Source organism: Protomyctophum bolini (assembly GCF_963924005.1).
Source record: "Protomyctophum bolini genome assembly, chromosome: 23".
NCBI lineage: Eukaryota > Metazoa > Chordata > Actinopteri > Myctophiformes > Myctophidae > Protomyctophum > Protomyctophum bolini.
Window position 1 is genome coordinate 25,163,283 of NC_137884.1, and position 12,500 is coordinate 25,175,782.

The following is a 12,500-nucleotide window of genomic DNA, read 5'->3' on the forward strand; positions in this document are numbered from 1 at the left end:
TAGGGTTAGGAAGATAGGTTGAAAAGTGATGAAGTGGTCCTTTAAGCTTAAGGTAATTAGATGGATAGATGGATGGATGGATAGATGGATGGATGGATGGATGGATGGATGGATGGATGGATGGATGGATGGATGGATGGATGGATGGATGGATGGATGGATGGATGGATGGATGGATGGATGGATGGATATATTTATTGTCATTCAGCAGAAATGCATAAGAGAACACAATGTTGTTTCTTTGGCTTCTAATCTGCTAGTTAAAATAAATGCTTAAAATACTAAAAACAAAAAGAACACGGTCAGTTCATGGTTCATTTTGAGACAGATTTATAAAGCCCCTTTATCCAAGGCGCTTTACATAGACTGTGCATTACATTCACCCATTCACACACCTTTACATATATTGTGCATTACAACATTCACACACCTTTACATAGATTGTGCATTACAACATTCACCCATTCACACATCTTTACATAGATTGTGCATTACAACATTCACCCATTCACACACCTTTACATAGATTGTGCATTACATTCACCCATTCACACACCTTTACATATATTGTGCATTACAACATTCACCCATTCACACACCTTTACATAGATTGTGCATTACATTCACCCATTCACACACCTTTACATAGATTGTGCATTACATTCACCCATTCACACACCTTTACATAGACTGTGCATTACATTCACCCATTCACACACACATTCACATAGATTGTGCATTACATTCACCCATTCACACACACACACACACACACACACACACACACACACACCGATGGCGGCGGAAACCATGCAAGGCACCAACCAGCACATCAGGAGCAATTAGGGGGTTCACAGTCTTGCTCAAGGACACCTTGTGGTTCCCATCCAGCCACTCGTCTCTACCCCTGAGCCACCGCCGCCCATAGCACTATATAGGGATACAGGTTAGGGGATATTGCACTTGTTCAGAAGTCTAACGGGCTTGGGGTGAATCTGTCCGTTTTAGTCCCTATTTACAGTCACTGGCAGGGGCCAAAATCCCGTAAGAGGGAGCACTTTTGGACAACAACAGCGGAAAATAGCAGATCTACAGTCTCTCAACGCGTCGCAGCGCGACGTAGATCAGCTATTTTCGAGGCTCAACCCAGCCCTCTTTAGCTAGTGGAGATGTACGGTGTGCAACGACATGGATTTCTAAACAAATTTGTTCAACGCAAAATGCTGCGTTCAAGTTCAGGAGACTTCGGAAAAACAAATTCTTCTGAAGGCTGCCTTCCTTTCGGCATGGCATGGAGAGGAGAGCAGGGCATTTGCATTTCTTTCACCATGTAGTAAATGCTGCATTCATTCGTGGTCTGGACTCAGAGGGCAGTTGTTTTACAGACGGGGTAAAAGGGGCAGGGGCTGAAGCCCCCTTTGATGTCTGTGTGTGCACGTCCCTGGTGTGGGTGGGCGGGGTCAGTCGTGATGATGTCACCATAACGACAATACCGATAATGAACAGTCAAATACAGTGGTTATCGATACAAACAATACATTCACAGACACCGTACGCTACGCGACCCACAGTTTGAGAAAGAGGACGCTAGAGTGCAAACGACAACGCCGATATAAATTTCATCTCTCTAATAATAAGTGCAATGGATTATAATTATACAGGGCTGAGGCTATACGCATGCTACGCTAAATCCTGTTAAAGTAGCTATAAGCAATAATACGCCAGGAGGAGTTTGATTGGATAAGAGTCTCCAGGCGCCAACGTATCGTCGGCACGGCGCCATCGACGGCGGGTCGGGACTCGGGACTCCTGGTCGCCAAACAGGACTCGTTTGGCCAGATCGGCGAAGAGAGTCATAAAGGAACGGGGCAGAAAATACCGCTCCTCGCTCCAGGGGGGGGGGGGTTCTCTCGCTCGCTTGTTGCTCGTGTTGTTTCCCACCCCCCCCCTCCCCCCCATCCCCCCGGTCCGCTCCATCGCTCACATGGTTTTGCGCACAGCGCTCAGACCAGTCCACTCCGCACGTCCAAAAAACGGAACAAAGCACGCAACACGTGTCTCTGTGTGTGTGTGTCTCTGTGTGTGTGTGTCTCTGTGTGTGTGTGTCTCTGTGTGTGTGTGTCTCTGTGTGTGTGTGTCTCTGTGTGTGTGTGTCCGTGTCACGACCGAAACATGCTCAAAACATGTGGCGCGCAGCACACCCCCCCCCCCCCCCCCCCCCCCGACCGGAGCGGGGGGGGCCCCGAAGCCACTCCACTAAAACCCGATCCACGCTCGGTTCAAAGCGCTCCGCTCCACGTTTTTCCCGCTAAGCGCTCCGCTCGTATCCTCTGGCTCCTCCTCCTCCTCCTCCTCGTTCTGAGCATCTACCAATCATGGCGTCGAGTCTCCTGGCCGTTTAACCGTTTGTCTACGTGAGATACAAGTACATGAATGCGTTAGCCTAGTCTATAGCGTAGCCATGCTAACTCATAACCCGCCACTGTTTAGGCCTACTACATTTTTTTAGTCTTAGTTTTTAGTGGATGAAATCAACACTGCGCCTTTCCCGTTCTAAACACCTACTCATAGTCCAGGGTTCGGTGATAAGGTGACCACCGAAACGGTGGTTAGTGAAACCAGAGAGGTGTGTTTGGGTGAGTCGGTGAGTCAGTGACGTCATGTTGTAGTTTTATTAAAACCAGAGAGGTGTGTTTGGGTGAGTCGGTGAGTCAGTGACGTCATGTTGTGTGGGCCTTGGTTGGTCCCACACAGGGGGGCAGTCAGACAGATATTTTGTGAAGCCACTAAGGAAATGAAAGTTCATATACTGGCCTGTTGTGGCGCTGTCATTGGGCTAAAAAAAACCCATAGCCCCATAGAAGTCCATGTATTTATTTTGGGCCCAACTTCACCTAGACTGTATTACCTTAATAAACATGGTCATGAATACTTTTTGCTTCCAGTCACTAGTTTAAAGTCTCATTTCTAATGTCATAATATTCTTTTTGGAAAATGATGGTCCCATTTATAAAAAAAATCACCATAAAGTCGCGCATGTTCTGAGGGGCGTGGCTACCGTTATAGTCTATGAACGGGATCCCCCACCCACTCGAGTCAAAATAAAAACCAACGAAGAAGAAGGGGGGAAGTCCTGCCTCGTTGTCTGGGCCAGCCAATGGGCCAGCTGGGCCCAAACGGATCTAGGAAGATGACGACTTCCATTGCAAGGACTGACAGGCTTCATTTTACGTTCATGTTAGACCCGCGGAACGCTTTGTCCATATTTTTTACAGTCTATGGTCCCACACAACTGCTGGTCCGTGAAAATCAGCTATAAATACGTATACGAGATGTATATATGTATATGAAATATATATATAATATGTATAATCAAGATACAGAATATGAGAACAGAATCAGGCTGAGGAATACACACATGCAGCAATCATCTACACACACACACACACACACACACACACACACACACACACACACACACACACACACTGGGCTAAATGAATTATGCATACTAACAAAATGCCAGACTGGTAATTAACAAAAACAGATGCTCTCAATTCAATATTCTAATCAATGTTTCAGCATCGCAACCTATTAGCGCTCACGCACACATGGTCACGCACGCACGCATGCACACACACGGTCACGCACACGCAAACACACACACACACACACACACACACACACACACACACACACACACACAGACACACACGTTGGGTCTTACCATGAGGCAGGAGGACGTCTGTGTGGTTTTTGGAACCTTCCCTGAAACGACCGCCTGGAGAGACTGAAGCTGTTGGAGCAACGACCTGGTAGAGAGAGAGAGAGAGAGAGAGAGAGAGAGAGAGAGAGGGAGAGAGAGAGTTATAATAGTTTTAATTTGTGTGTGTGTGTGCGTGCGTGTGTGTGTGTGTGTGTGTGTGTGTGTGCATGTGCGTGTGTGTGTGTGCGTGCGTGAGCGACAGACTCACTTGTTGGTACATTCCAGATTCTCCACTTTCCTTCGCAGCTCGCTGTTTTCATTGGAGCAATTCTCCACCCTGTGGACGAAGGCAGGTACTGCACGGTCAGCCAAACGCACACAATGTTTTTTCCAGAGTTGTTTTTGGCAGCAAAATTTGGATTTTAGTTTTAGTCGTAGCCTCTTGAATAGTTTACATTTCGTTTTAGTCACATTTTAAAGTCACCTGGAATGATTTTTAGTGTTAGTCTAGTTTCAGTCGACTAAATGTCATGAGATTTTAGTCGACTAAATCTACGGTTGATTTAATAATAATAATAATAATAAAACTTTATTTGTATAGCACCTTTCAAGACATGAAATGCAGCTCAAAGTGCTTTACAGAAAAATGGAGAATAAAAGAAAAGCAAGGCAACAACATTAAAAAACAAGCAGTAATGCAATACAGTGAGGACATGAATAACAAAAAACAAAGAAAATATCAATTAAAAGCAATGTTGTAGAAGTGGGTCTTGAGCTGAGCTTTAAAAATGTCTACAGAGGCTGCCTGACGAAGGTACAGTGGGAGCTTGTTCCATGCCGACGGCCCGTAGAAGCAAAAAGCTGCTTCCCCGTATTTTTTAGGTTTTAGTTGCCATTTTTTTTGGCAAAGCGAGCAGGCCAGCAGTGGAAGACCTTGGGGGGCGGTTTGGGACATATTTAGGCAGGCAGTCATGTAGGTAGGAAGGTGCGAGACCATTGAGAGCTTTATAGACAAGTAAAATAATTTTAAAATCAATCCTAAAAACAACCGGAAGCCAGTGCAGTGATGCCAAAACTGGAGTAATATGTTCTCTCATCTTAGTTCTAGTTAAAACTCTGGCTGCTGCATTTTGGACAAGTTGTAATCTGTCAGTTGTTTTCTTAGGCAGTCCTGAAAAAAGTGCATTGCAGTAGTCAAGCCGAGAAAAAACAAAGGCGTGGATTAGCGTTTTTGCATCGTCCATCCAAAGACAAATAGGCTCTGATTCGTGCAATATTTCTAAGGTGAAAAAAGGCAATCTTGGTAACATGTCGAACAAATTTTGTCGAACAAAATGTATTTTGGCGGGCCTTGATGCCGTCGTAATGACTGATCTACAAGCTTGTAGATCAGCTATTTTCAGCGTTCAACCAAGTATGAAAATACTGGATCTCTTGTCCACTAGTCCATTCCTGACATTATAGTCTAGTTTTTATTTGTTGACGAAATTGTCAATACATTTAGCTCAGTTTTAGTCATCATAGCTTAGTTTTCATTTAGTTTTCGTCAGTGACAAAAGGTAGTGGACGAACATTTTTCGTCTTAGTTTTAGTCGGCGAAATCAACACAGAGTTTATGATTTATTTGTAAAGTATTTGCATATTTTTAAACTCACTTCTTCTCCAGAGCGTCCATGTATTCTTTCTTCTTCCGGCGACTTTCCTGGGCTGAGATCTGACAGACAGACAGACAGACAGACAGACAGACAGACAGACAGACAGACAGACAGACAGAAATCAATAAATACATTCCTGACATTTTGACAGCCTAAAATATCAAAGATAGAAACATCAAGATAGAAAGGTCATCTTTGTTTTCTACATAAAAATGAGGCAGTGATCATATATATATTCACCATAATGTGTTGGACAATAACCATCTTTATTGTTATTAGTCAAGCGGACAGTATATTGTTTTGTGTTTCTGGGAATGATGTAGGACAGGTCAAATGTATAAATAAAATACAAATGGCAGCAAAGCCCCCAAATTAGATTATTCTACGTAGAGAATAATCTGGAGCAAATCTTTTAATATATATTCTTTCAGAGTGAACGTTTTTTTTAAATCTAAATCTTAGCTTCTGGGAGGGGGGGGGGGTACATGTAGTAAACGCTGCATTCATTCGTGGTCTGGAGAGGGCAGTTGTTTTACAGACGGGTAAAAGGGCAGTTGATTTACAGACGGGTAAAAGGGGCAGGGGCTGAAGCCCCCTTTGATGTCTATGTGTGCACGTCCCTGGGAGACGGACACGTTTTAGTCGACTGAAATCACCTTGTTTTTGATCTTTCGTCGTATCTTCTTCAGAGCCTTCTCCTCGGCCTTGCTCAGAGGCAGCTTGGTCGGGACGGGGTATCCCTCGGCCACCAGGGTGCGCCGTTCCTCCTCCGTCAGCAGCAGAGGACCAGAGCCCTGCAGCTTCTGAGGAGCCAATAGGAACAGAGTTTAGCTTCTGAACCAATAGGAACAGAGTTTATTAAACCCTGCTTCTGAAGAGTCAATAGGAACGGAGTTTATTAAACTACACAGCTTCTGAACCAATAGGAACGGAGTTTATTAAACTACACAGCTTCTGAACCAATAGGAACAGAGTTTATAAGACGACACAGCTTCTGAGGAACAGAGTTTATTAAACCCTGCAGCTTCTGAAGAGCCAATAGGAATGGAGTTTAATAAACCCTGCAGCTTCTGAAGAGCCAATAGGAATGGAGTTTATTAAACCCTGCGGTTTCTGAAGCAATAGAGCGTCTCAGTCCCGCCCCCTTTCAGAATTATTAAAATAATCTCCCATTCATTTTTCCCCCATAGACGTATTTATTTAAAGACCTGTAAGTCTCAGACAAAGACAACTCTTGTTGTGACAAATCATGACAACAAACACAATGTTTTTGCCTGAACAAATTTCGAATTATTTGTTCGGCCAAAAATATTGTTTATTGTCATGATTTGTCGGGGTGCGCCAGACAGACAGACAGACAGACAGACAGACAGGCAGACAGACAGACAGGCAGGCAGGCAGACAGACAGACAGACAGACAGACAGACAGACAGACAGACAGGCAGGCAGGCAGGCAGACAGACAGACAGACAGGCAAGCAGGCAAGCAGGAAGGAAGGCAGGAAGGAAGGCAGGCAGACAGACAGACAGACAGACAGGCAGGCAGGCAGACAGACAGACAGACAGACAGACAGACAGACAGACAGACAGACAGACAGACAGACAGACAGACAGACAGACAGACAGACAGGTGTTACTCACGTGGGGAGCGGTGAGCAGGGGTGAGTTGGACAGGGAGGAAGAAGAGGAGGAGGAGGAAGAGGCTCTGGGCGTGGTGGCCGGCGCCCCCTTGTGGCCGGGGGACTGCAGGGGTGCCGCGGCGGCAGCGGGGGGGCTGCGGGGGGGGCTGGCCCCTCCCCCTCCCAGGGGGGCGTGTCCTCCGTGCAGGGAGGTGGGGCTCTGGCTGCCCTCAGAGTCACTGCCGTGGGAGCTGGGGGGGGTGGGGGGCATCCGGAGGAGCTCCAGACCTGCTGTGATTGGTCGGGAGAACATTTAGATTTCAGTTTTAGTCGTAAAGGGCGGAGGTTTTTAGTTTTAGTTTTAGTCATAGAGCGCTGAGGATTTCAACCCTTTTCATATTAATTCAAGTTTCATTTATTCTCGTAATTAAACTCATTTTCAGTGTCGTCGAGTAACACAATATCATATAGAAAAACATCACAATACATCAGGAAAAGAACAACAAAAGATGTACATGTACAATATGTACACAGGTCTGGCTCCAAAAATATGGAATGAACTTCCCATTACAGTCTGTACTACAGACTCACTCCCAATCTAAACTATGGAATGAACTCCCCATTACAATCAGAACTGCAGCCTCACTCCCAATCTTCCGCCGTAGTCTGAAAACCCACCTTTTCAGACTCTATCATGGCCTGTAGCACATACCCTAGCCCCTTAGATAGCACTTAATGTAGACTTCGATAGCATTTTATACAGACGTATAGCATGTTACGTAGACAGCACTAGAATCGCATTGTATATGTAGTCATAGCACTTCATAGTATACCGTATATTTCCAAATAACAGCCCTTGCTCAAATAGCCGCCCACCACCTAATGACGGCCCAGGGTTCTGACACCACCAATGGTAAAGGCAGATCTACCAAGGTCAGAGTTAACTTTTGGTACCTTGAATTTGGGGAAATTACTTGATATCAAGGTCCAATTATTAACTGAGCCACGGAACCACCATTTGATGACATTTAGCCTCTCAGACTATTCGTAAACATATGGGGGTCAATGTGTTTTTTAGTAGTAATTTTTTTTAATTAAAAAGTAGTTAAAATAAGTTTAGGGATAAAGAGTAACGGGTGTAATATAGGGCCCAAAGTCTTCTGGAATAAATCTTTACATTAACTTTTAGTCACATTTAAGACATCTCATATGCTTTAGTGTTAGTCTAGTTTTAGTCGACAAAAATCAACTGTAGATTTCGTGGTGTTTCGACTTGAAGGCGTCACACAATGCCTGATCCTATTACACATGGTCGCGCTGTGAAAATAGCAGATCTACACAACACTCACGAGTCACGACACACATTGTGTGAGCTTGAAAATCTGCTATTTTCGGAAATGACTTGTCGTCTGTTTCAATGATTGGCCAGCAGGGGGCTCCAGAGCATCACAGAACAAACTGACTCCCAGCAGAATAACACTATGACCATCAGTGGTTCCCAACTTGGGGTCCTTGAGGGAGTTCCAGGGGGTCCCCAGCTAACCAAATGGACCCATATGTGTCTGTAACTCTGAGAGTGTACAAACAGAGAGTGTACACTCTCAGAGTTAAATTAACATTGATTTTACAATATAAATTGGGGGTCCCAGAGATAGAAATGCCATTAAATGGGGGTCCGTAGACTAATGCAGGTCAAACTGGGGGTCCTTGAAATTAAACGGGTTGAGAATCACTGCTAGAGACGTAAAAGTCTTCTCTCATGGGGAGTCCCTGCATTACATAGATTGTGCATTACATTCACACACAGACACAGACACAGACACAGACACAGACACAGACACAGACACTCACACTCACACTCACACTCACACTCACACACAGGTGTTTGACCTCTGACCTTTGGGAGACAGGTTGAGGAACTGGTCGACCTCATGAGGCTCCAGTTTGATCTGAGGAATCACTTCCTGTTTGATCTGGAGAGAGGGAGAGAGAGAGAGAGAGAGAGAGAGAGAGAGAGAGAGAGAGAGAGAGAGAGTCATAGAGACACAGAGAGAGAGAGGTTAGACCCGGGCACCCTCTAGACTTAGTTAAACGGTAGGCTACTTGGTTCTTTTTTGTCCATATTTTTAAGCTTCTTTGACTTTAGTGGTTTACAATTTTGGAAAACATTTTTGAATAATAGTATAGATCGGCTATAGTTGAACAATGTTAATGTTTTTCAAAACAGTAAAAAAAATAAAAAGGCCAAGAAGTTGAGGGACCAAAATAGAGCTGATGGCAGCGGAAACCATGCAAGGCACCAACCTGCACATCGGCAGCGATTAGGGGTTCAGAGTCTTGCTCAAGGACACTTTGACACCAACTCTGGGGGAGCCCACAGGGATCGAACTGGCAACCTTACGGTTACCATCCAGGCACTCTACCCCTGAGCCACTGCCACCCCTGCATACCCGCATGTGGAGAGATATGCCAGGGACCCCCACATAAGAGAAGATTTGTATTACGGCTCTAGCAGTGATTCTCAACCAGTTTAATTTCAAAGGACCCCCAGTTTGACATGCAATAGTCTACGGACCCCCATTTAACCCATTCTGACCTGAGATCAGATTCATACGAGGTTTCCACTGGACACACACTGTTCTGATTAACCCATTCTGACCTGAGATCAGATTTAAAAAAATGTCAGTCGTTCTTCGATTTTTCAAAAATAGCAGACCTACAAGCTCGTAGCGCGCCACTCGGTGGCGCGCTATGAGCTTGTAGATCTGCTATTTTTCAATAGCTAAAGCATAACATGATGCCAACACCAAAATGGGTCAGAATGGGTCAGAATGGGTTAATGGCATTTCTATCTCTGGGACCCCCACTTTATTTTGTAAAATCAAAGTTTAATTTAACTCTGAGAGCGTACAAATGGAACCAAATGAAACCTAACGGGTCAATTTGGTTCCATTTGTACACTCTCAAGAGTTACAGACCCATACGGGTCCATCTGGTTCCCCTGGAACTCCCTGAAGGACCCCTGGGGGTCCCTCTTCTTTGGGAACCACTGTGGTTTAGACTAGAGGATGATGAAGATATTTATTCAGGTGACTTTGAGGCCAGAGATGTTTGATCAGACAGACACACGCCACATCTTGTGATGTCAGATCACACCTCTGTGTCACAATGCAGAGTCTGTGAATGGATGCGTGTGTGTGTGTGTGTGTGTGTGTGTGTGTGTGTGTGTGTGTGTGTGTGTGTGTGTGTGTGTGTGTGTGTGCGTGCGTGCGTGCATGCGCATTTTGAACGAGAGACCGTTGAGAAGTCAGAAATGAAGAACTTAGAGCTAGATTAGGAGATACGAAATACATTTGTAAAAGTTCCGAAATAATACTGAGACTTTTAGCTTGCGGCCCTTAATGGACTAAACATTAGACTATCAACACCCTAAACATTAGACTTATAAAGACCCTAAACATTAGACTTATAAAGACCCTAAACATTAGACTATAAAGACCCTAAACATTAGACTATAAAAAACCCTCTGCGGTTCGAATCCCAGCTCCTCCTGTCTACATGTCGAAGTGACCTTGGGCAAGACACTGAACCTCAAATTGCTCCTGATGTGCAGGTTGGTACCTTGCATGGCTTCTGCCACAATGTGTGTGTGAATGTGTGTGTGAAATGTGAATGGGTGAATGTAATGCACAATCTATGGTGAAGCGCCTTGGATAAAGGCGCTATATAAATGCACCATTTACCCTAAACATTAAAATAAAGAGTGTATAGAGTGATCTCAAACCTTGACGCTCTTGGCCTGGCTGTGGCTGGTCTTGGCGGGGGGGTCCCGGCCCCGAGGACTGTGGGGGGCCCTCGGGGGGGCGTCGGGGCCGGCGGGGGGCCCCTGGGGGACCCCCGGGGCGTCGGGGGAGGTGGGGGTGACGGGTGGCCCGTCCAGGGTCAGGGCGAGGCCCGGCAACACGGGCAGCAGAGACGGAGACTCGCACAGCAGGGTGTCCATGGACTCCTCCCCCTGCTCCTCCATCGTCCAATCGCTGAGCTCCGACTCGCCTGGGGGAGTCGACAACAACAATGACTCTGATTGGTTTAAAGTTACTGTGGGGAGTAGTAGTCTAGTAGTCTAGTTTTAGTCTCTTGCTGTTAGTCTAGTTTTAGTCTCTTGCTGTTAGTCTAGTTTTAGTCGACTAAAATGTATTTCGACGGGCCTTACACATGCTGAAAATAGCCTGCGGTGCGTTGTGCGCTTGTAGATCTGCTATTTTCAGCATGAAACCAAGTGTAAAACGACTTATACTGGATCTCTTGTCCACTATAGTCCCATCCTAACATTTTAGTCTAGTTTTTATCTGTTGACTAAATCGACAGTACATTCAGTCTTAGTTTTAGTCGTCGTAGCTCATAGTTTCCATGTAGTTTCCATGTAGTTTTCGTCAGTGAAAAAAAAGGGTATAGTCGACTAAAACATTTTTCGTCACAGTTTTAGTCGACGAAAACAACACTGTGGTCGACGGACATTTTTCGTGGCGGTTTGTAGTCGTAGACATCAGGGCTGCAACTAACTATTATTTTCATAATCGGTTCATCGGCCGATTATTTAAATGATGAATCGATGAATCGGATTATGACACTTATTTAGCTATTACCTTAAAAATATATTTTAGACATGTTCTAACTAACAAAAAAGAGAATTCATTCAAAAATTTGATTAGCTGCCGATTAGGCTGCTATTCAAATAAAAGACAAACTAATTTTTAATTAATTAAAGCAACCTCATGGTGTCTTTAGGCCTATTCTGACTGCATACATTTGATTAAATAATAGCTACACCTGTGTCAGTCTAGAAGGAACAGTAACTCTTCTGAACTAAAAAAAAAAAGTTTTGTACTGTGCAACTGTCATCAGATTGTAAGGGAAGAGCGATGTCTCACTCTCACTTTAGTTTAGTTACACTTAACACTGGATTGGATAACTATGGCTAAGTGGGAAAACACCTACAGTATGATAAATTGCAAAAAAAACTCCAGTGATTAGTTGCCGATTCGATTAGTCGATTACTAAATTAGTCGACAACTAATTGAATAATCGATTCGATTACGATTCATCGTCGTTGCAGCCCTAGTTACTAGACATCGACGCTGGGTGGGCGTGGCTCTCACCTGGGCTGCAGGCGCGCGCACGCACACACACACACGCACACACACACACACACACACACACACACACATACACACACACACACACGCACACACACGCACGCACGCGCACGCACGCTCACCTGCGTCGCTCCCCCCAGCCTCCCCGTTGAGGTGCGACAGCGGCGACTGAGGCCGGCTGTCGCCGCACAGCGAGTAGCTGTGCTCCGCCGCGATGTGGGGGGGGGACGGCGGGGACTCCGCCCCTTCCTCCTCCTCCCCTTCCTGCTCCATGGGCGACGCCCTGCCCCGCCCCCCACCGCCGCCGCCGCCAGACAGGAAGGGGTCACTCAGCAGCTGGCCCAGCAGCAATGCATCCTGGGAAA

General features: G+C 45.5%; 1 protein-coding gene across 4 annotated transcripts in view; it reads right to left on the bottom strand.

Annotated features, from left to right (window-relative positions):
- The window catches only part of creb3l2 (cAMP responsive element binding protein 3-like 2), a 33,222-nt gene that overhangs the window by 6,693 nt on the left and 14,029 nt on the right, over nt 1–12,500 (bottom strand). For 3 of the 4 annotated variants that reach the window (XR_013963601.1, XR_013963602.1, XM_080757834.1), the window contains exons 2-9: nt 12,258–12,500; nt 10,764–11,032; nt 8,877–8,952; nt 7,002–7,270; nt 6,018–6,164; nt 5,362–5,420; nt 3,975–4,043; nt 3,728–3,812 (exon numbers count right to left, since the gene is read on the bottom strand). The exon at nt 12,258–12,500 is cut by the window's right edge and continues 25 nt beyond it. Coding sequence is in view for 2 of the 4 variants with exons in the window: in XM_080757834.1 (XP_080613960.1) it covers nt 3,728–3,812; nt 3,975–4,043; nt 5,362–5,420; nt 6,018–6,164; nt 7,002–7,270; nt 8,877–8,952; nt 10,764–11,032; nt 12,258–12,500 (1,217 nt within the window). In the remaining 2 variants the exon portion in view is untranslated. The remainder of the gene's footprint in view (nt 1–3,727; nt 3,813–3,974; nt 4,044–5,361; nt 5,421–6,017; nt 6,165–7,001; nt 7,271–8,876; nt 8,953–10,763; nt 11,033–12,257) is intronic. The other variant, XM_080757835.1, reaches the window with a different exon arrangement.